This window comes from Aplidium turbinatum, chromosome 8 (assembly GCF_918807975.1).
Source record: "Aplidium turbinatum chromosome 8, kaAplTurb1.1, whole genome shotgun sequence".
Lineage (NCBI taxonomy): Eukaryota > Metazoa > Chordata > Ascidiacea > Aplousobranchia > Polyclinidae > Aplidium > Aplidium turbinatum.
The window spans coordinates 25,402,425-25,427,430 of record NC_137479.1 but is presented as its reverse complement, the minus strand read 5'-3'; the positions used below and the strand labels follow the sequence as shown (position 1 = coordinate 25,427,430).

General features: G+C 39.7%; 1 protein-coding gene across 1 annotated transcript; it reads right to left on the bottom strand.

Annotated features, from left to right (window-relative positions):
* Positions 1 to 2,126: 2,126 nt before the first annotated feature.
* Positions 2,127 to 14,144, bottom strand: LOC145775616 (repressor of RNA polymerase III transcription MAF1 homolog). The gene is made up of 3 exons (XM_082586939.1): positions 14,010 to 14,144; positions 6,881 to 7,567; positions 2,127 to 5,071 (listed from the first exon to the last, which is right to left on the bottom strand). The coding sequence occupies exons 2-3, from the start codon at positions 7,324 to 7,326 to the stop codon at positions 4,768 to 4,770; spliced, it is 750 nt and encodes a 249-aa protein (XP_082443065.1). The 5' UTR covers positions 7,327 to 7,567; positions 14,010 to 14,144; the 3' UTR covers positions 2,127 to 4,767.
* Positions 14,145 to 25,006: the final 10,862 nt, after the last annotated feature.

Below are 25,006 nucleotides of genomic sequence, written 5' to 3'. Positions count from 1 at the left end.
ACCACGAACAACGTTGGCTCGTTATGTTAAAGAATGAATCATAGTGAGAAAACTACTGCACCAACACCCGTGGCATCTACAAAACACCTTTCTGATATCTTGAAGTTTTCTGCAACTTTAGAAAAATATGAGATTTAAAAAAAGTAAAATAAACACCAAAAACACTTGAATCTCATATTATGAAATTGAATTGAATATGAAATGAAATTTCATAATAAAAGCATATTTCTAGTGCTTGTTGCGTATGTTGTTGTGTTGTTTGTATGTTGTTCGTATATTAAATAGTCCAACATAAGCACCAGTGCATCAGCTTTTTGCCAAGTAGAAGTGACCCGTTGGTCGAATAGCAGTGGCCCGTTGGTCGTATAGGGGTTTGACCAACGGGGCACTTTTTATTATCATTTGAAAGTTATTTTTCGGCAGTTAGTAGTTGGAAAATTAAAAAGCTTTTTTGGCTGAATATACCAGGGTATGTGACCTACTGTTGTACCAAAAAAGGAGGACGCATGACCTTTGTATGGACAGAAAATAACAAATATGTAAAAAATGACCCGTTGGTGACACATCTCCCCTAGAAATTCTGCCACTGCGAATGACTACAATGCAACCGCCAACCAATCAGAACATGTTTCAAGAGGCTACCGTCCAATTGAGACCTTTCTAGCACTCAGCCAGAGAGTTAATACTTGTTTTGAACTTTATTTGGTAATTACAGAAGAAAAAAGGGCAATAGCAGTGGTGGGAATCCAATCCGCGTCAATGAAATAACTACTTTCTAGCCCTAACCCTAACCCAACCAGCTGACAGAAAATCCATCACTTGATTTGCTTTGTATCATCTTCTTTTCGCTCTTTTTCACGTCATAGAAAACGTAGCTTATGATTGGTTGGCGGTGCATTCTAGTCAATTGCAGTGGCATAATTTTTCCTTGTTAAAGTGGCTACCTGCCAAGCCAGCTTACTAAAATATATCTTTTAACTTTGGTTTGGAAAATGAGTTGCCTGAAAATTTTTACTTTCCACAAATTTTTTTTCTTCGGGATCGTGTTAATTTTTTTGGAAGGTGCTTTGCGGTCCAAGAAAATCGTCTCGCGGACCCCAGTTTGAGAACCACTGAGCTAGCCGAACTTATGCATATAGATCACTTTGGTTAACGTAAATGAATAATAACAGCCCAATGAAAACATGCTACACAAATCCAACTTCACAATTTTTTTTTGTAGTATTCGTGAGGCCAACGAAAGCTCTGAACGAAATGACGCATAAGCGACCACGGAAATCTCAAGTAGCCTACCGTAGCCAAAAAGTTCTCAAAAAATTTCGACCTATTTGCTTTTTTGATCTGAAAAGCGAACACCTCTGCAATCATGTCGAGTAGTCATCTACACTTTCTCACACGCGGTGAAATACCGCCTACTTTTTCTGATAACTTTCCGTGTAGGGCTAGGCTACAATCGAACTGTCAACAGACATATCGTTGGTTGGAGTCAGTTGCTGCAATCGGAATGTTGAAAGCTACTTTGGTTGGGCGAAATTCTGAGAGTGTCGAGAGTTGTTATGTTGTAGAAGATTTTCGTATAAAATGAGAGGAAGAATTTATATTACTAGTTGTGTGAGATCTGCAATACTGTACGGAAGTGAGACACGGTGCTTACGTGAAAACGAATTGGCGATTTTAAGAAGAACTGAGAGAGCGATGGTGAGAGCAATGTGTGGTGTGAAGCTGATGGACAAAAGGAATACCGAAGAACTTATGAACTTGCTTGGGTTGAATGAGAATGTTGATAAGTTGGCGAAAGCGTATGAAGTGAGGTGGTATGGGCATGTTTTGAGAAGGGATGAAGATGATGTTTTAAGAAGAGTTGCAAGTGGGGGATTGTAGAAAACAAGGAAGACCCAAGAAAACGTGGAAAAGGCAAGTTGAGGAGGAAAGCAGCAAGGTGGGCTTGACAAGAGAGGACGCGTTAGACAGATCAATGTGGAGGCAGGGTGTGAAGGCAATTGCGGCACTTGGAGGTGAATCGGCAACCCTCGGTAACGGGACATCACCGGATTATAACTGGACTAACCTACTACACTTCTGGACTTCCATTACTTCACAGCATAAAGTATTGCGCAAACGTTAGCTATGCATAAACTGTATATTGTAAGAAAAACAACGCTCATTAGAAATGGGAATATGGTTAAAGAACATATATACAAAGGCAAAACAATACTGTAAAGTACAATTCCAAGCAAAGAGTGCAGACTAATAATGCTATATACTGTAGTGGTGGTATCTTTGTGTAAAATATCTATGAATTGAAACCAATTCTAATCTTAAAATTGTGGATGATATCAAAACATCAACTTATTGATAGCTTAACGCTTGCATGGAATAGAAATGCACATCGGTTAATGACCTTTCTTTTGTAGATGTATTTTCGAAGAAATTAAACTCAACACGAAGCTTTTCATGCATAGCCAACTTGCCGAGGCAGCAAATCAGTCACTTTTCATATTGATTAAACATCTGCAGAAGTATCTTTTTTTGCCCAGTCCAAACATTCATCAAACAAATATCGAAACATACGAGAGTGAAATTATAATATTAGCGACCTATGGAGGTAGGTTGTCATTATCACATTTCACCAGTTGGAAAACAATGTAAGAAAACTGTCTTTAAAAATCAGAGTTTTAAGAAATGTTAGCTCTGTTTTTTTTTTGCACGGCATTCTGTTACGGCGTGACGGAGTTTTATAAATCTTTCTGAGAATTTTAAACAACATAATGTATGACAAAGTTAGTTAACGCTAACAAGAAACAATGATAATTATTTGTAGGATAGTTTGTTTTAGCATTACCAAGCAAGCAAGGTGTTACACTGCTCACTGCTCATGTACTAAGAGCGAATGATTGGTAATATCGAAACAGTACCGTAGCGACGTCACCATTTGCTTGTATGTGCTCGAAACATAAAGTCGTAATATCCTGTGACGCAAAAGCATAGCACAACAGTTAACTTGGATTTATGTGCGTCACGTGGCTTAGCAGGACACGATAGAATGTGGTTCGAGTAAATATTGAATGGCCAAGCACACAATTTTCACAGCCAATGACTTGACCCTCCAAGCTAAAAGCAAATATCGCCATGACATAAACATTTAACGAAAAAGTAGTGTAAGAACGAAGAAGCTGATACGTATGTGAATTTTTTTTATAGAAATAAGAAAATTTTCTTCAACCGCTGAGCCTAGTTTTGTGTGACACTTAAATTAAATGACGGAGGGAGGCAGCCAAAGGGTCATCCTCTCACAAAGGAGAAATCAGCCAATTTTTATTAAAATAGCACAGTGCAATGAGCAACAAACAAAAGAATTAATTACAAAGAGCCTTTGTTCGGTCAACACACACCATTCTTGACGAGTTTAATGAGAAATGAACTGTTTTATGTACCAGAGGTTAACATATCGCACATTTTAGCGAAAAAAGAATCAAGTGTTTGGCGCAAGAATTGAAGTGTCCTTAATCTGTCTTGGCAGTGATGTGTAAATTCAATGTTTTAAAATTTAAAAATACTTTTAAACGTCTGAGAAAGACTTTCTAAGAGCCTTGTGAAAAAACATACATTTATAAATTGAAACAAACTTTAATTTTAAAAGTTAAAACAAGTAATAATCTTCAACAGCAAATGAAAGCATTAAAAAAAATTGAATCAATATACTGTACAGTGTACATTAGTGTACAGTCAATAGTGATACTTTGGAGACAATATGAAACTTCAAGAGAAGAAGTCTTCATAAAAATGCTTGTTTTCTCAGTAGATAAGGCTTAATCAGTTCAAAAACCATTCTTTGACGTAACAACTTTCAAGAACACGAAAACAATTTTATGATGTTACAACCACTAGGCAGAGATAGAGCTATGCAATGACAGCGCAACAGGAATTCCCATGTAAGCTAATCACTGCGTAGTGTTTTGAAAAATTGTGAATCGCACTTTCGAGTTTGTCGTTTTAACCAAGTAACACAACAATTTCCAAACTTAACAAAGCGTTATAAACAAGTATGTGCGCAGAGTACAACCTGCTAATCTCAACGCCACAACCTCACATCAATACAATTTACTCTTTGCTTCATTGCTGGGTTTGCCTGAATGTGCGCATAGCACGCGCGTGTGTTCAGGATCTGCAACGTGACTTGCTTCAAGATGCTGTCATCAGCACGTTGCCAAGCACTTTGCTGGAAAAGCAAATCAGAAACGGTTGGGAAGGGGATTTTAGTTAAAGTAGTGCTGACACACACATACGAAATGGTAACGAAGAGCTAATAGGGTCTTCTGTGCATGTCTCAAACAACTTCTCTTTTTCGGTGAAAACCTATCCTCATCCACACGAAATGTATCTCGATTAATACGTTTGGCTGGGGAAGCTTAAATGATGTCTAAAAGTGAAGGAACTAAAAAGCGTGGTATTTTTTAAAGTTTGTGGTACGCAACATCAAAGTCAAGTAGGCTACTTCCTGGTGTATAGAAAGACAAAATAAAAATCGCTCTTGACAGCACTATTAAAATATTTTACATAGATTAACAATAAAATCTGTCTGTGCCTGTTTGTATATATCTGCAACGTTTCTACTTTTAAAAATGAGAACATGGTAAAATCAGATTAAGGCACGTTGTCAAGAGAAGAAAATAAAGAACAATAAAAAGAATCCAAATCAAAGTGCTGTAGACATGTACAGAATATATATATACAAATCTGAAACACAGCGATCAAGGTGTTCATAACCTACGGTAAGGCTATTGGTTGCATGGCTGAGTTGTAATCTTCATCATCCCACAGCATGTCCTGCAACTCGTCTTCCACGCCAGCAAAGCGGTAATCTCCACGTGCTCCGAGGGATGCACTCTGCGCTTTGCAAGTGAAGAAAAGGATTCTTTTCTTCTTTAGATTGTAAAAGAAGAAGTTGAAAGACCACAGACACCCGTCATCTCCGTAAGGATCAGAATCAAGATCGGCATTGTAACTGTAGACACTGCAATCTTGCAAAGCTATTTCCTCATCAATAGTAGACCACAAAGAAGAACTTAGTCTGTAATGAAATAGAGTTAGGTTAGGAAATGAAATAAATAAATTGTCAAATACACAACACAATTTTTGGTGGAGTTAACCGAATTCAACAATAACATCTGAGTGAAAACCACAGTACAATAAAGTGATGCTTTTATGCGGGTAGACTTGTAGGCACAGACACGTATTATATATATCAACAACAGCAGAGCTGATGCTACAACACCGTCTCTGTAATGTACAGTAGCTGAGTGCTCTTTAACCTTTCAGTCATCGACTCATCGTAAAATCCCTGATTCACTTTCCCGTTTGTCATATAAACAAAAATTTAGAAATAGCAAATTGCTTGTAAGAAAATCAAATATTTTGTCATTACACATCAAAAAATAATTAAACACTTTAACAAATAGGCTAAACAGTTATTAGTTACAAAGTCAAAAATATCCTCTTGTTTAACCAACTAGCCTACTTGGAGTGTGAATGCGGCAAGATGACCTAAAAATTCAGAATAACGCACCAATATAGTGATTAGTGAAGCAAAAAATCAATTCTGCTAAAATATGAGAAACCCACATGGAACATTTTAAACTCACGGAACCCGACTACATGATCCGCAAAACCCCTGTTGAAGATCACTGATGTATTGTAGATCAGTGCTACTCAAACGCCGGTACGCGTACTGGTGCCGGTACACGAGCACTTGGCTGCTGGTACGCGGTCAGGTAGGAGAAATTGTAAATTGAGTAATTTGTTTTATGTTGATCAGAACGACTAATAATATTTAGGCAACGATAATGTTCAATCTGCTTTCCCAGCTATAGACAATTTGGTGGCCCACTACTACGACGACTTCCAGTTAGGTCACAAAGAAATGTTATTTCGTAATTGTTATCCATTAATTCAATGCAAGGAAAAAATGCTTCACTTTTTGCAACAGCAGATAAAATTGAAGGCATGCAACGAAAGCTGAAAGCATGGAAGATTCGAGTCTCGAATAATTGTTACGACATGTTTCCTAAGTTAGCTACTGTTATTGACGATGCTGGAGACAATTTGGACGTAAAATGTGTTCAAGATACTGCCACAGAACATTTGTCGAATTTGGTGGAACGTATTCAACATTATTTTCCGGAACAAAAAGATCCACGAAGAGGAAATGAATAGATTCGAAACCCATTTGCACCAACTGTAAACGTAGAAGAGTTAAATATAAGTGTCGATTTAAAAGATAAATTAATTATTGGATCTATCTGCTGATGAATCTTTTGAATCAAACTCCTTTGCAAGCTTCTGGGTCAAAATAAAAGCAGAATATCCGAGACTGTGTACCATGGCTATTAAAACACTGCTTCCATTCCCTTCTACATAGCCTATCTATGTGAAGCCGGGAAAACACAGAAACGCGTTGGATATCCATGCTCCTCTTCGAGCAGCATTGTCTTCCATTGAACCGCAATTGGATAAGCTGGTTGCAAATAAGCAAGCGCACACTTCGCATCAAAATTTGAAAGATCATTAATAAAAGTGTTGTTTACTTGTTTTTTTTTTGTGTATTTGTTACAAAAGTAATAATGACTTTTCTCTTGTCTTTTTTTCGCAAATTGACCGGGACGCCAAGTGATGGAAAGTGCTCAGCCGGTACACGGCATAAAAAAGTTTGAGTAGCACTGTTGTAGATGAAGTAACATTTTGGGTGTGTCAACATTTTAACACTACGCGGTTGGCTGGTAGATAAAAAAGGTTGCTCGTTCTCCAATTGACAGCTGGATGAAATAAAATCTCTTACTAAAATGTGAACTAGTACATAAAAAGATTTAAATAATATTGTTACCTGTTGTATGTCTCCCCAAGAACGGCACCCAGACTACTGTTGATGAATTGAGAGACATAAGAAATACTTGGTTCTCGACTGAATTCATCACTTCTAGCATTACTGAAGTCATAATCAGGTCGAAAGGATGCATTTAAAGTTGAGACAAGAAAGTACAAAGTCTTCCTGCTGCATGCATAGTTGAGTGGACTTTCCGTTTCATCTGTACTTGAAACGCTTCGACTGTAGCAAGGAACTGGGCTTACTGAAAGCATTGTTTGAGGTGGGGAAAGCACGGTGAGGTCATTTGGATCCCCCTCATTTGATAAACCTTTGAACAGTCGTTTGTCTTCACCAGCCGGTTTACACGAATAACTTTCAAGTCGACCAATCACTCTACAATCTCCATTCTCAATTGTTAATGCACTACTCAATGCTTCAAGACGACTGTTTTCCAAAAACTTCATTCTCACAGTTAAAAAATTAAAAATGTGTAAGTTCAGAAAATAGACTTTGATCACAGTGAAACTTATATACAATGTCAGTTAATGTTGAATACATCCACTAAACCTTTTCGACTGTAAACAGTTTATGATACTTGAACAGTTAATAAAGGTAAGTTGAAAAAGGCTCATACAAGAAATAACAGGAACAGATTCCACGTAAGCCATTAGCAGAGATGTCGTGCAAGAGTAATATCTGAGTGCGCTGAAAAACATATTGCAACCACTATTACAAATACATGATTTTATGCCACAGTCCGAATGATGCAAACACGAATGACGCCATTCCGAGGCCACAAGGTACAAATAACACAACGCCCAAATGACACAAGAACTGAATGTTGCAAGACACAAATGAGACAAGACTTGGTTACTTCTTACTGAAATTAATTATATATCCTTTTAAACTGTGATAACTGCTTCGAGACTATCCTTTTTTGAATGACTCAAAAGTAGACATTGTTAAAAACGTTTTTTGTAATCGTTTTTTATTTGTGTTTTTTGTTTTTTATACTACAGTATTTCCAATCGTTTCATACATTTTATCGTTTTCATTTAGTATAACAAAGAACTGTAAGAAAACGTGTTGAATTATAGTTGCAGAATAACTTATATATTATAAATTAGTTTAATGCAGTTTTGATGTTATATAAATCAGAAGTGTGGTTGCATGCTTAGCTAGCGGTGCCAATGAACAACCCAACTTTAAGCGTTACCAATGATGACGATGCAAGGACTTTTCAGTACTAGTCTAGTAGTGACCATGTTAACAGTCAACCTAATCTGTTGCTTGTCTTAATTTTTATATTACTTTGTTTCTTTCATTTCATTCCTATTATTTCGTTTATTGCAAATAGCCTGTTATGATGAGTATTGTGGTGTTTTTAAAGTCTAATTGATGAATCTGCAGTCTAGCCGACAGATACACGCATAGGCGCCGACTCCAGGGGGCGGCGCCCCCCATGAATTTAGCTCGGGTGGCTGCCCCCCCCCGCAAATTATTTAAAAAAATTCTAAATCAAATGTTTCTAAGTTCAGATTTGCATTAGTTTGACCTTCATTGTGGATCGATCTCAATTAAAAGATCTACTTGTTGCAACAAGAGTGCTACTCCTAAGATAACAAAAAAAAACAGAAGTACGGTAGCTGATAAACGCCAGCATGGTGCCGTTAAAGCATAGTAATAATGATTGAAAAACGTTTTTCTTGATTTCTTTTGCTTTGTTTTTTCTTGGAAGTGTCAATAACGAGGTACGGTTTGCTGTTTGCTCAGTTTAGTATCTAAGCGTATTAAGAGCTAAAGTTCAAAGTGACCAGCATATAATTCAAAGTAGCCTACAAGCCTCGAAATTCGTTTTTTTGACGGCGGACAAACGTGTCCGGTCTGAGCAACTATCTCGGTGGACAAATTAAGTCTCACGGCTGACACACCAGTTTTAGCCGTCGATCGTCATGCTTAATCACTTTATCTTGATCATAATTCTTCGCTATTTTCAGAACTATAACTATCAATACGTCACAATACTGATTAACTTCCACCGAACGAGGTCGTGTGGCTTATTGCGTCACAATGCTCTGGGCAGGAGTCGGAAAATTTCTACACTAACGCTACTATTTTCTGCTGTGCAAAGTTTCACAGGCTTTTTTCTTTAAGTGTATTTTTGCGTGTCATGTGAGCGAAAGTGAATTTTCCTTGGGTCTTTTCTTTCTTACTGTAATACCAAAACTTAACAAATTTTGTTGCATCTTGCTGTAATAGCCTACTCGTATAATCTAATTTAGTAACCAACCTTGCCGTATCATTATTACTCGGAGATCAAAGCCAGACATTGTGACGTAAACTTGAACTAAATTACGCGTGATTAGTGTAGAGAAGTACCTGTACTCCTATCGATTCTTAGCGAAGAAATCACCTTTGTTACGCTGATTCAATGTTATCAATCGTTGAAGCAATGTAAAAATCGAAAGGTTTCCTCCTTGAATGAAAGTTAAGGGATACAGCATTCACATTTTCTAGATGCGCGCTAGAATGCGCTGGAAATTATATTATCGCAACAATTGTTCGTGCTATGCAATGACGATTTGTATCGCTAGTTCCTGTGTTATTTCTCGGCGGACAAATATGACCGATCTAGATGGTACTTCCCGCGGACATCACATACTGTGACGGCGGACATGTCCGATGTTCGCCGTGAATTTCGAGGCCTGAGCCTACATTATAAAGCTTGGCGATATACAATGGCATATAGACGCAAAAAAACATCAATGCTGACAAACAAACATCAGCATTTTGAATGTAAGCAATCAGTCGGCTAGAAAGTTTGCCCCCGGCGATTTTCAAAACCCGGCGCCTATGGATACACGTTAACTTATCGATAAATAAAAGAGTATATTTTATATACTATAATAAATTGAAAAATTCAAGTCCTTTCAATTTAAATTTAATAAAGTTGAATTTGCCAATTTAATTTGGTACTTCATACTTTTTTCATGATGTTGTCACACACTACTAGTCTACTATGCATCCTTTTGGATCATTGGTGTAGTCAAAAGAAGACTTTAATGAAAAGTTTAGTGACGAAGTTTTATTTTGGCAACTTATTGATGTCGTGATTATTTCGAAACCAATATTTCAAGTGCAAGTGAAACCAAGTGCAAATTTTGTTTCAACACTTAAATTTTAGACAGATTGTTGGTGCAAAAAAACGATTGTTTTTTCTAATTTTCTTAAAAAATAAAAAACAAGTGTAAAAAACGACTTACATTTCTACTCAAAAGTAATGTTGTTTACATGTGGAAATAACAACCATCGTTTTTTAATTTTTTTTACATATATAACATAAAATGAAATAACACAAGTGATGCTTTCCTCATACTTCGAATCTGAAAATCGCGTTTCTTTTCTTGATGTTTTTATTGTTTTGTGTCTCTATCCATCTCTAGGAATTAAGGTCTCCTGTTCTCTGTAGCCTATTGCGAGGGTGCGGAATGGCCCGTTTCGGTGAGTCCGATTCGGTGAGTCCGATTCGGTGAGTCCGATCCCTTAACGGGGGATTTTTTCAATTTTTTTTTTAAATTATCGGGTACCGTAGCCTAATTATCATTGCCGTTTTAGGGTTAGGGGTTAGGAGTTAGGGGTTAGAGGTTAGGAACTCACCGAATCAGACTCACCGAATCGGACTCACCGAATAGTAGCAGACCCGCGAGGGTGGGTGGCTAACAAACATCTATTTTGTTTTATGGCACTTCTCCAATCTCCATGTCACCAGTCCTGAGTGCTAATTGCATTAGCCTTCCCATACTCCCTAGGAACAGCTCTTGAGCTCTCGCATCCCTAAAAGGTGTGAGCACCATGTTTGAGAACCTCTGGCCTAGAGGTTTGCATTAATTACTTCTGTTTAGTCATCTTTGTGCGATAGGCCGCAAGAACCGTAGCCTACTTTCAATAATCAGTTTTCAAAACCCTTTTGCAGGCCTCGAAATTCGTTTTTGTTGACGGCGGACAAACGTGTCCGGTCTGAGCAGCTATCTCGGCGGACAAATTAAGTCTCACGGCGGACACACCAGTTTTAACGTCGATCGTCATGCTTAATCACTTTAGCTTGATATTTCTTTGCCATTTGAGAAGTATAGCTAATAGCTGTACGGTTTAGAAGGCTGTAGATTTCAGCGAAGTCACTCTAAAAGGCTTTTATCAGACCAACGACGTGCGCTTGAAGAGTCAAAGTGCCGTGTAGCTGCTTGATACACCGCATAACTGATTAACTTCCACCGAACGAGGTCGTGTGGCTTCTTGCATCACAATGCTCTGGGCACGAGTCGGAAAACTTCTACACTAACGCTACTATTTTCTGCTGTGCAAAGTATCACTAGACTTTTTTAGGTTTGTTTTTGCGTGTCATGTGAGCGAAAATGAATTTTCCCTGGGCTTTTTCATACTGTAATACCACAACTTAACAAATTTTGTTGCATCTTGCCGTAATAGCCTACTCGCATGTCTAATTTTGTAACCAACCTTTCCTTATCAATATTACTAGGAGATCAAAGCCAAATATTGTGACATAAGACTTGAACTAAGTTACGCGTGATTAGTGTAGAAGTACCGGTACTCCCATTGATTCTTAGCGAAGAATTCATCTTTGTTACGATGATTCAATGTCATCAATCGTTGAAGCAACGTAAAAATCAAAAGTTTTCCTGCTTGAATGGAAGCTAAGGGATACAGTATGGCAGGAGTGTCCAACCCGTGACCCGCGGGCCACATGTGGCCCGCGAGAAGGTTTTGAGTGGCCCGCGTGATATTTTTTGAAATGATATATATCATCAATTCAATGGCCTACGTAATTTATGGCGAACTTACATTTCGAGAAATTGGCATTTATTGTTTGCTTTCTTTGTCAATTGTTCTATAGTCCCTAGTGCAGGGGTGCGCAACTGTTCAAGTTGATTTTATTGCATCACAATGCACATTGTTACGCACCACATTTTCCACATTGTTACGTCCACCTCTTTCCACACAATCGTACTCGTGCTTCAAGAGTCAGTCAATCATTAATATTTCTTGCTTTATGGGAAAAGTTCAAAACTTTCTATTGCTAGAATTTTACAAAAAAATGTTTTTAAATAAAACTATAAGAGAATTTACGGATTGGCAGTTTTCGTGACATCATTATCTGGCAGCACTTGCTTGTGCGAGTAAGTTTTTTCGCGGATGAACCCTGTCAAATTCCCTGAGTGATCACTAATTTGTGACAGCCACATGGAAAAGTCGCTTTGCATTGCTATATCATCCATTTCACTGCATATTGCCAAACTTGTTGGAGAAAAACAGTAGCCTACCAAACTTCACATTGAAACGTCGACGTGTAGTAAAAACTTTGTTGACTTTACTGTATCTTGGTATGTCTAGCCTATTGTTCTTATAATTATTGTAAAAGAGGATAATACACATTTCTAAGATTAAAACTTTGGTGTGAAGGTTTTAATTAAAAATTATAAGACAGCTATTTCCAAGATTACAAATTAACAGTAAATACTCAAGTGCCCCGCGCAATCATTCGAAAACGGCATGTGGCCCTTTGGCCAAAAAGGTTGGACACCCCTGCAGTATGGTATTCACATTTTCTAGATGCGCGCTAGAATGCGCGGGAAATTGTATTCTCGCAACAATTGTTCGTGCTATGCGGTGACAATTAGAATCGTCAGTCTCTGTGTTATTTCTCGGCGGACAAATATGACCGATCTAGAGGGCACTTCCCGCGGACATCACATGCTGTGCCGGCGGACATGTCCGCGGTGTCCGCCGTGAATTTCGAGGCCTGCTTTTGCCAAACCTAATTGGTTGTCTTTGTATAACTGACCTTCTGTGTTGTTCCTGAAGCAAGGAAAATGAGATAACTGCAGAAAGCCAGGTTTATACTGTGAGTTTGCCAGACGTTTCTAATCAGTAAAATTTCTCAGCAACAATGTCCAATAAGATTAAAAGGCAGCCCATGAATTAGTGGCACCTTCGACCTTCGTCTTTATTTTGTTAAGTGCAAAAATATGATTTTGAAATTTTTGCTTGTGTATATAACAAATGAAAAGTGAATTTGTTACCAGTGGCAAATGAAATTACTACCCTATTAAAAAAAACAATTAAATGTTAGTAAGAAATAACAAAATGTTGTGTCATTGATGGGCAACACTAAAAGGCGGAAATGCGAAAATAAGCACGGAAAACTGCCAACAGCTCAAGAGAAGACATTTTGTAAAGTTGAAACAATAGTAAAGTACAAGTAGAAGTTAAACAACGAATTTAATTTATTATGAGGAACAACACTTTCAAATGCGTCACATTAGGTTGGCTTTTGAGTAAGCAAAATACTCAATCAAATAAAAATATATGTACAATTACGAAATCTCATATATTTGCTTTTTGTCATAAAGTATATTCACAAAATTGTCATTTAGGACTGCATTCTTATTTTTTAGAAGCAAAATGCAAATGTTGCAACATTTCATTCTTTCATAATCTGGAGTTATCGCTATGTTAAACAATATGGACGCCAAGATCGTATTTCCGCGTTTTCTACATTGGTGTTAAAGTGCTACTTCTGCGGACAATACGCCATTTCACGCCCGGCTTATTTCCGCGTTTCTGCCCTTTAGTGTTGCCCGTCATTGATGTATAGGAGCACTCAGGACTTGCGTCATTTATGTATTGCGCCACTTGCATCTTGCGACCTAGGGATAGTGTCATTTGGACCGCAACATTAAGTCGTGTACCGCACTATTATAAGTAGGCTACTGTATGTTGTTAAAACATATGATAATAACATATGAGATGTTGCAAACCAGAGTGCTTATTCATCTTTCAATTACATACAGTAAACAAACTAATAAAGATTATTGAAGTTAACAGTTGGTACTATCAACAGTGATATACACACAACAGCAAACAAACAGCTATATGAAAGTCTAATTGAAAGATATGATATTAATATGGTTTGATTAAGTGAAACTGTGACTTTATTAGCAGTAACAATATTCAAGAAATATTTATTTAATATAAGAAAAATATCTTATGGCATTACTTTTTGTTAAGGCATTTTACTCATTTTGGGGTTTAAAATACAAAAATATCTACATACTGCTACTGTACTTACCAAAATTCCAAAACTAAAAATCTTTCAGTGTAGCTTCAGAAAATCTTTCGTCACAGGTAAGTCACAAAACAGTGCACTTACAAAGTTTAAATTACAACAAATGAAATTCAACCTGTCAAAAACTAGTAAACTTCTAGAAACAAGCACTGGGTTGTTTGAATTAGAACACAAAACAGTGAAACTATTTGGAGGCTAAATGACGAAAAAAGCATCGGAAAATACTGCATAAAATTACCTATTCTCGCAAATCCATCTCTGGCAATAATACGGTAAGCCAAATACCATCCCACCTCAGGAAAACAAAACACCAACTACCGTAGCACTAGAGACTAGAGTAGTTAGTTTGTACTCAGAATCGGACAGGCTAGAAAGAGACTAATAAAACTTTTCTGTTTTTTGTGAACCACCCAGCCAACTGTCCACTTGAAGCGGTTGACTGTCTCTTATCATTAGTCTCGTCCTGTTGCTCAACACAACAAACAGTGTACCAGCCTCATTTTTGATTATAAAAATGGACGAGGACGAGGCTAGAAAGTGGACTTAAAAAAAGAGAAAATAGTTTTTTGTTTGTTCTGCTGATCCTTTAGTCTCGAAACAGCAGATTTATTTTTATGCTCAGCTGACTGGCCAAATCATCCAAAGTTTCATGCTGAAGTGAAAGTAAATTAGTTCAGTTCAGTTGTTTTTATTTCTGACCATCATATCAAAACAATACACGTCAGCATAGCAAAGGTCGAGAAAAGGGTAGAAGCGACAAAACGCGAACGTTAAATTACATTTTATTATGTCAACTTGACATTGTTAAGTAAATTCTTTTCGGAGCAAATCGGTCAGCTTTTTATACGTGTTAAAGGGATTTTGACCAAAATTATTTCTTGTTACGACGTCAGATGGATGACGATTTTTAGGATACCGGCAGACGGGTAGTATTATATCGGCTTCGATGATATGGTCTACTCTACCGTCTCTACGCCTACGGTATGTTCTTCAACGTCACACTCGCGTCTCGCAAGAGAAGGAAGACGCCACTTATCATTAGTGGAGCCTACGATTGAGCGAAAAGTCTAACCTTTATGCAAAAATAGAATATGGCACGGTTGCAGCACCCACATCAGAGCCCATATGGTCATAAACATGGGGTGTGAGGAAAACGCCGATTATGGTTAATAGTTTACGACACGAGAGAATAAAAAAAGAAGCTAACATTTAAGAAACTGATCTCTTTATTTTTTAGTTTTTGTTTACCACATTAAATTTTCTTCACCGTTTAAGTTATTCTTTATTAAATCTAAGACCATGTTAAAGTTTGTAATGATCCGAGCAGCTTGCTTTCGCTACCTAGCGGAGGTAAATAACGAAACCAGGCCTGCTCCAAGGTGAAGTTCACCTTGGTGAACAGAAGCTACTGATGCTGAACTGTTCCTGAGTGTGCCTTACTGACCTGAACACCTGCGGTACCAAAACTGAGTTGTGCAATTGCGCTCCATACAATTATGTATATCTCATGCGATGAAATGCAACTTTCAAGAAACTATCTTTCTTGTGACTAAATCCAAAAATTATATCATTGCTTGTAGGTCAGTTGTTTATATGTGGGGTGTCCTCACTAGGAGCCAAGTGTATTTGAAACTACCGAGTAGTTTATTGATTGTTGAATACAATACGGCAGTGTTTGCACTGAGCTGACAATTGTTTGATGTTATTGTATTGAAATTTCTGCTTGCAGAAAAGTTTATAGAGGTGTTTTCTGTAGGTACCGTACGGTACCATACGGTATATACATATTAAATGTTTCATTCATTAGAGTTTATGGCCGGTAGGTGAGGAATTATCTTGGAAATATACAGCGTATCTGTACAGTGTACGTATTTGTAATGTGCAGGTCACTGCAGCAGATGGAGTAGACACCTTTAAGATACCACAATTTCTCTTATAAACCAGCTGACTGCAGTCCTTATGACCCTTCTAGCACTCAGACAATTGATTCTTGCTTTGAAATTTGTTTACTACCGTAATTAACATAAAAAAAAGTAAAGGCAGCGGTGAGAATCGAAGCCACATCATCAAAATTATTCCCTCCTAAACTCTAAGAGACCAAACCATTATGCCAATATACCGAACTGCTTTTTTAATTTATATATATGATATCAGAAAGTTTCCAGAAAGACGCTTACCGGTACTTACAGTATCACATAGTTGCTGCAGCGACCTGCATATTATAAATATGCGTACAGTCTACAGTGGTTCCCAACCTTTTTGTTGTCATGGACCCCTTTAGACAAATTATTAATTCTGCGGACCCCTACCTAAATTTTGCCTGAAACTCAATTAACATACTACTGTATTGACTGCTTGCCAGATGTTTCGTCCCTGAGATCTTTCGTCCCGACGTTTCGGCCCTACAAGACATCGGCTACTTTGGTGGAAAGTGCAAGAGGGAGAGTTTCAAAACACCGCGACCGAAAACAAGTTTTATTCGAAGTTGGCAAGGGCCGAAACATCTTGGGCAGTGGGTTAGGGTTAGAGTCAGGGTTAGATTAGGGTTATGGTTAGTTAACTAACCCTAACCCTAAAATAAATCGTTCTGTCGACCTAACGTCCTGTCGACCAAATGTCTGTCGACCAAACGTCCTGTCGACCAAATGACCGGGTACCTGTCACACGGCCGTAGCCCAAAGGTTGTTAAATTGAAAACTTAAGAGATGTTTCGGCCTCTTGCCGACTTCGAAATAAACTTTTTTTCGCCCACGGAATAAAACTTTTTTCGGTCGCGGTGTTTTGCCACTGTTAATCTCGCACTTTCCACCAAAGTAGCCGATGTCTTGTAGGGCCGAAACGTCGGGACGAAAGATCTCAGGGACGAAACATCTGGCACCCGTATTGACTATTGTAATGATTATGCTACAGTACTCAACTACTGTACCGTACTGTGTCATATTGCATTGCCGCTATGACTCCTGCAGCAAATATCAGGTTAAACAGTTGCTCAAATAAGAAAATGATAGAATTGTTCAAGAAATGTCAGCAGTATTTGAATATTAAGGTGACCCAAAGTGCCATGCCGAAACTTTTTCAACGCAAGCAAATTTAATGAAAGAGCTGTTGTTGCAGTTTATTCTCGCGGGCTTGAGCTTGACACATTTGCATTTAAAGAGAGAAATGAAAGTAAAAAGATTGCTTTTCGTTTGTTTTTATTTCCAAAATTCATCAAGGTAATCACGGACCCCCAAATGCTTTCTCACGGACCCCCAAGGAGTCCGCGAACCCCAGGTTGGGAACCACTGGTCTACACTGTAGATGTAGGCTACTGACCAGTGGTCATACTAGGACGGTAGGACGTAAACGGCCATTGCTTGAAAATCTCATTTTTTAGTTAAATTATAATTTTTTTTTCTCTTTTGCACATACGTAACCAGCAGTGGTGTGGCATGACCATTTTTTTGGGTGTTCACTTTTTCAGTAAATAGTAAAGGTGGTCCCATACTTGATTCAAGTGTTGGGTATGAGAAGATAAGGTTCTCATTGTACTTAGTCTTCGGCACTAAGGAGATAGGGTGGCCAGTTCCTTTCTCTCGGTCGCCTTTCCTATAGCAATTATGCCCACCCAATTTATTACATCTTAGGTAGAGGTGAGCGGTGTTTTCAACAACCAGCTGAAGCCGGGAGTTAAACCATGACAGGTATACTTTACCTATGACAGGCATACTTTTTCAGTAAACTTTCATTAAAAAAAAAATATATATATATATAGTGGAGCTGACTCGGTTGAACAACATCCAAGGTTTTGTTTAAATACAAGTAGTTTAAACTTTGCTGACTAGAATTAAACACTCAAAAAATGGTCACGCTACTCAACTGGCACAGTAGATATGCAAGATAGTTCTCAAACTTATTGATGTCAGGATTGCTGTATTCACTCTTTATGTGAATTTTTTTCTGAACAATCGCTCTGTTTCGCCATCATTCAGTTTATTCCTAAAAAGGATTTTTTGTGATCTGCTGCATCATAAACGGCTTACATGGATTCTTTTTGAATTTTCTTGTTGAATGAATGATAAGGAAATTTTGTTGTGCAATGTACATATTGCTTAAATAGAACTTCATATAATGCTAGAATAGCTTAATAGCAAGTTCAAGTATAAAATATTCATATTTTTTGTTGTATAATAGGCTACTAGGGGCAGTTGAATAGACTCACTTTTCTAATTTTCCTTGCGATATGGACATCTGAAAGGTCACTGTAAAATTCAAAATTGGCAGAACTGCACAAAGTTTTGTTTAGTTTCATGTGAAATCATTCTCATCAAATGATATGCTATATAGGTCACATACGCTGCACCTGGGCATTCGACATATGGCGGTAGACCTCAAGCTGCAGTTACACCAAATTTTGTCATAATACTATGACTCTCCAGTTGTCCACCTTATTGTTGAGTGAGCAATTCCCTGCTTCTACCATCTCTACTTAATACTTTACAGGTAACTTAATGTCTGATAATTATGTTGCGTGTTTTTCGAAAATCCATGTTTGCATCATATCGATATGCATCTCCTGCCATATCTCGTGCAATGTCAGATGAAGGGGGAATTACAGAAGAGGGTGGAAAACTTGCAAAAAAGGCTGCCGCAGATGAAAGCCAGTATGTGAGACAACTGGAAGTGGAGCAGTGGAAAGCCTTGCAAAAACATCATCACGACGAAATTAAGGAACATTTGGAAGACATAAAACGTCATGAGAAAAAAATTAAGGAACATAAAGCACGTTTAGCAGCAATCAAAGGTCCTTCGGCATAACGAATTTTTGTAAAAGTGAATTACTTTAGGTGCTTTTTTATTATTTAATTTTTGTTTTACTCTTTTAGATTCATTTAACTTTGTGCTTCAGTGTTGAAATGTTATATAGTATGATATATAATTATATTTTGGTTGCTGTGAGAGATTGAATTGAAAGTATCAACTATAATGCATAAAAGATTGCTAGTCGGAAATACTTGTACACTGTCATGTATTCACACTTTTCATGATGAAAATGATGTTTTTGGAATGACTAAACTTTGCTGAAAATGTGAAAATGTTATATGGAACGACTATGTATAGAGTTATTTTGTATAAATGCCATATGCCAGTAAAATAAACACGCTTGCAATAATGTGGTGGGTCAATTATGTTTCACTTCATTGAAATAGAGTAGCCTATGCATTGAGCAGATGTTTTAATAGTTTGGGTGTACAGTACACTTCAATGCCCATCTGCATGTTTATTGAAATGGTTAATCCAACTAGGAGATCAAACTGTTGCATCTGACTTTCATTAAATGCGAAAATTTTTTACCCATGACAGGTTGAAATTAGCATCATAAAAGTTGCGATAGGGCGAAAATATCCATGCGGCCAAATGGCAAATTGTAAAGCGTACGTTTCCATAAATCGTTGTTCTGCGTGCTTAAAGTTCCAGCCGGCACTTCGCAATCAAAGTTGACTGTCAGATGTCAAAGTGCTTGCAATGCTTGATGGCCAACAAACAGTTTACCTTCCTGCATCAACGTACACGTTTTGTTTGCAAGTAAAATCGGGCATTTTTTTCACCTTCACCAAAGTTCTAGCACGGCTGTTTTGTCGATTGACTGATCGTCGTCGTCTGAGCTTCTGGGGCCGAGGGTCTATCCTTTTACCACCCCAGATTCACGATGTTCCCGGACTACACTGGAAGGCTGCTAGAGAGCAGCCAGTCTTTAGTTTCATCATCCATGACGCGCAGACCTTCCACTCCGTTAGGTGGCTTGAAGATGGTACAGTCATTGATGATGTGGTCTGCGGTCTGTTCCTCGGCACCACATTCACAGGAGGAGGAAGAAGCCATTCCCCATTGGTGCATGGTTGAGCGGAAAAACCCGACGCCCGTACGGAGACGGTTTGAGGCGCACCCATGCCTGTCTCTGTAGCGTCAGGCCGATGGAGCGTGTGTCGGCGTCGGGGATGAATGAATGGAGTCTGGTGGTGCTTGACCTCCATTCAGAATTCCATTTATGGTCCGCCCAACTAGCCGCAGAGATGTCTTGTTGATCAGAAGCCGAGCGGCTGGCACGAGTGGGTGTCTTGATTTCAGTCGGCGGGGGTGCCCCTTTGGGAAGGCAGAGATCCTGTGGTGGAGAAGATGGTTAGGCTCCAGTGCCCGTCGACCGAGGGACAGAGTGGCTTCTTCGCGACGAAGCTCAGCAGGTTGGATGCCAGCGAGAATGGGGAGATTGTCCAATGGTGTGGGACGCAGGCATCCGGTCACTGTGCGCAGGGCGCTGTTTATGGCAGTGTCGATGTTGTGGCAGTGAGCACTGCGGCACCAGACAGGTGCACAGTACTCTGCAGAAGAGTAGACAAGGGCTAAGGCTGCTATTCGCAAAGTGTCAGCTCTCGCTCCCCAGCTAGAGCCTGCCAGGCGCTTCAGTAGCGCAGCGCGGATGTCAGTTTCTTGCGCAGTGACACCAAATGGTGGCGGTATGTGAGCGATCTGTCATAGTGTCACCCCAAGATACCTTGGCTCGGGGCAGAAGGACAGAGGTTTTCCGTTGTTGTGGACATGTAGCTCACGATCAGCTTCCCGATTGTGTAGGTGGAAAGCTGCCGCCACAGTTTTGGTTTCGCTGAGTTTCAGTCGCCAGTTCTGGAGATAAGCTGAGATGGTTTGCATGTCCTTGCTCAAGATGTCTTCTAGATTTTCCCACGACTTTGTGGAGTGGAGAATTGCCAGATCGTCCGCATAAGCGTATTTTGCGGAGACCGTGGTTGGCAAGTCGTGGGTGTAGATGTTGAAAAGAAGTGGAGCCAGAACCGATCCCTGTGGGACGCCGTTTTTCAGGCGTCTCAGTCTGCTTCGCCGTGGATTGCCGGTGGTGAGGGTGAAGCTTCGATTCCTGACAAGTTCCATAATCATATGGACCATATGTCGGTCAGGAAGCAGGCGAAGCAGCTTGTAAGTAAGGCCGCGATGCCATACAGTATCGTAGGCAGCTGTGAGATCTAGAAAGACAGCGCTGGCCTTCTTTTTTGCCTCAAAGCAGTCCTCGATGTCTTGGGTCAACAGTGTGACCTGATCTACAGTGGATTTTCCGCGCCGAAATCCAGCTTGCTCTTTTGGAAGGAGCGGGTCGATGATTGGGTTCACGCGGGCATAGATCAGTCTTTCGAGGATTTTGAAAGGAACGCAGAGGAGGGATATCGGACGATAACTCCTTGGGTCCTCTGGTGGCTTGTGAGGCTTAGGGATTGCAACTACTAGAGCTCTTCTCCAGATTTTTGGAATTGTGAGGTAGTGCAGGCAGGAAGAGAGGAATCTACGTAACCAGGACTTGAGGGCAGGGCCAGCATGGAGCACAAGCTCAGGGCAGATCTTATCCGGCCCTGGAGACTTGGTTTCACTGGGCGGAGGGCGGTGGTGAACTCCTCTGGAGTGAAATTTCCAGAGATTGTTTCTTCTTGTGGTGTTACCACTCGCCACAGGGCAGACACTTCCTCGGCGACAAGGCGGGATGTCTTGCGGTCCTTTGTCTTGTAGACCCCGTTCTGCACTAGCTGGGAAGCGATGGCATTTGCAGAAACGGGGCACTGGCGAGGGGAGTTTGCTGAGCGCCCATTGAGGTTGTTGATGATGCTCCATGCTTTGTGGCTTGAGTGTGAGAAGTCGATGGTTTGGACGGCTTCATTCCATCGCTCAAGCTTCTTTGCGTCCAGCCACTCAAGTAGTCTGGTGGCGGCGGTGTTAGAAGCAGTGCCCGGGGTGGCGTTTAGGTAGGAGCGATAGAGAGCTTTACACTCAGAGTCCCAGCATGGTGTAGGCTATAGCTGGTTCGATGGCCACGTGGTATTGTGGCCTTTGCCGCAATTATTATAGCATTGCAGAAGTCCTGGTATGCCTCGTCTGCGTTGCATGTTTCAGGTGGTGGTAACTTTGCAGTAGACTCATTGGTCAAAAGGCTGTATTGATTCCAATCGGCTTTTTTGAAGTTCCATAGCTTCACCGGTGAACTCGGGACAGGAGCCACAAGTTTTGGGGCGATGATGAGGGACGGCCGGTGTTGGGACCGCGGGAACTTCTCAAGCACACGTCTGTCTGGAAGAGAGCTGTCGACACTCGCAAAGGCCAAGTCAGGGTTTGTCCCTGTTCCCCAGCGGCCGGAGTGGAAACTGGCTGGTTCCTTTGAATTGAATAGGAGGACAAGATGGTTTGTAGAGGCCCAGTCAGCCAGCAATTCTACGTCAATGCTTGTGTTGTTGTAGCCCCAGTCGATGTGCTGGCAGTTGAAGTCGCCAGCGTAGAGACTGGGGGAGGGGAACGTTGGAAGGGATGATGGCAACATTCGCGAGGGTGGGGGCTTGTAGATGTTGACGATGTTGTAGTCTGAGATACATATGCACACCCACTCAATCTCGGCATCAGTTGGAGAATGGTCGACAAACGTCCACTTCAGGCTCTCATGCACAAACGTGGCGATGCGTGCTTCCTGCTTAAGGTAGACCCGGCTAGCGTGTAGTTGGGAATAGCTAGCCTATCTGCAGAAGTGCAGTGGGTCTCCTGAAGGAGGAGGATGACGAGTGCCCGGTTGGTATGGGCAAGCTGCTCCACAACTTTAATCTTGCTTGTTGTGTAGCCTTCTATGTTGAGCTGCAGAATGGTGGGGCGTCTGAACTTATCAATTGCCCCTTGCAGCTGTGCCGTCCGGGTGGAGGCTCTTTGTTGACAAATTTCGTTTCTCATCTGGTTGAAAGCAGATGATATTCATACAGGATGGGGCACGAGGAGCCATTTGTCGTCCACTCTAATGATCATTTTGTCACAGCAGATTGACTGATCATTTTGTCACAACAGAAAAACACCCCGATTTGACATAACTGAAGACGAGAATATGCAATTATGATAGAAATAACGTAATATACATAGAGGTTTTGGTTATTTTCTTCGCTCATTTTAACAGTCGTATTCGCAGTTATGATTTTTTTTTGGCCATTAGATGAAAATCTTATTTATGTAAACTTTGATCATAATGCAACACTGCATAGTGGCAATGATAAAAATACGACGTTACTTATGAATCCTGTATGCTATTTTCATGCTTTCTATCAGTGGCTTAGCTGACGAGACAAAAACGGCTATTGCCCCGTGACGCAAAGTCGTGGAGTGCCTCCGTGTCCTAAGCCAACACATTGTCGTTGTGGGGAGGCTTGCGAGCACCGAGGAGTTTGTCAAGCAAACATGGTCGTAAAAATCTCATATGATACTTGATTGGACTACAGATGAGCTGTCAGGCCAAGATTGACCCAACCCCAGCAAAAGAGCCATACGAAAGTTGTAAAACATAGGGTTGCAAATGGCGCGAAAATTTGGTAATTGGAATGTTGCAACCGTAAACCTGCGAAGTGTCAAATTAGTTCATGAGAGCACACTTGCTTTTGTGTTGCAATAGCGTACGATAAATTGCAGACAATTAAGTAGGGTACCGTAGCCTACATAAACCGCTTCACCATCAAACTACTCCAACCGTTTAACTGGCAGGCAATGCAATCATTTTAGTGTTAGTAGGCTAGTTCACCAATACGTCGAACTCGAATCATAGGTTTTGTTAATAGAGGATTGATTAACTGTTAACGTATTGTACCGTTCTGCAGTCTTTATTCTCGGACAGAAAAAGCTTCTTTCAGAAATTAATCATGGCTGTTTCGCATTAAACTGACGTTTTCCAACTAACCAGTTCAGTTTTTATTTCTGACCATCACAACGAAAAAACAATATATGACAAACATAGCAGAGGTCTAGAAAAAAGTAGAAGCGACAAAACGCGGATGTTATAACGTGAATGATACCAAAGCAGGACAATCAGTTTAAAATATGGCACGGTCGCAACACCTCAGTCCTCAGCAACCCAAGCAGGTGGTATGGGGTTATTTAGAAAATCAATTGTAGGCTATGTTTGTTTATTTGAAATTTTCATGAAAAATTGAATTGACTCAATACTTGTTTTTGGTTGTATGATAGAGGACAACATAAGTGATTATTTAAGCTGCTTCAAGTTGTCAGGTAGGCTAACTTACCAGTGGTTTTAAATTTCACTTTGAAAGAAAATATTTCCAATTAGCCACAGTCTTTTCTAAATTACTTCATTCATTGGTTGCTTTTGAATGATGAAAAGCTGCTTTTGAAGTGTATCGTGCGCAGCGGACACTCGAGAGTCGAACCAGCGTTGCTCGGTCTTGATATTTGTGTACGAAGTACTTCAGTGTACGAAGTCGAACGCTCAACCAATTGAGCTGTCAGTCGAGATCAAAACGTCTCATGGCGGCAATAGCATCTTTTTCTATTTTGTTGTCTGAAAGCTTGTTGTCGGATAAACCACTTCATCACCACAGGCCTTCCATTTACGGAAATTACGTCACTTCAGTGGTTAAAGTGTGAAGAACAGCATTCAAACGTTTCATTTGAGTAGACGATTAAATTGAAACACATCTATTGGTCAGTGAAATAAAAGAAATATCACATTTGACTGAAAGCAGTGTAAACTCTGCTAAGAAGCTGAGTGCTGAGAAGAAGCTGAAGCTGAAGCTGCTAAGAAGCTGAAGCTACAAGTGCTGAGAAGCGTTTCAGCATTTGTGCAACGCTGTTAAAATCGAATTAAAAAGTGCATAGCTGCAAACAGAACCTTTGAATTTCTGCATGCAGCTCGTAAAATTTTACCGCAAGGTGGCAATATTAAGCAGTGAGTGTGTTTGTGATGTGTTCGACAAGGTTCCAGGTTTCAAATCGTTTGGTGTGTGTTTTTAGCCAACAGTTTTCCTCATTTTAACTTTATGCTTTGTTATTATCAACAATAAAAAGCACCAAATACTTAAGATGTACAAAACAATTATTTTTTGGTCCAACAACACTTATTATTGTGATAAAAGGCGGTTAAAAGTAAACGAAACAAACATTATTCACAAAATATGAATTCAAATAAAACGAAATTGACTTGG

Excerpts from the sequence above, each read along its gene's own strand:
- LOC145775616 (XM_082586939.1), bottom strand. The coding sequence starts at position 7,326 with ATGAAGTTTTTGGAAAACAGTCGTCTTGAAGCATTGAGTAGTGCATTA. Across the intron at positions 5,072-6,880 it reads CTTGGGGAGACATACAACAG|ACTAAGTTCTTCTTTGTGGT; the intron begins GTAACAATATTA and ends ATTTCATTACAG.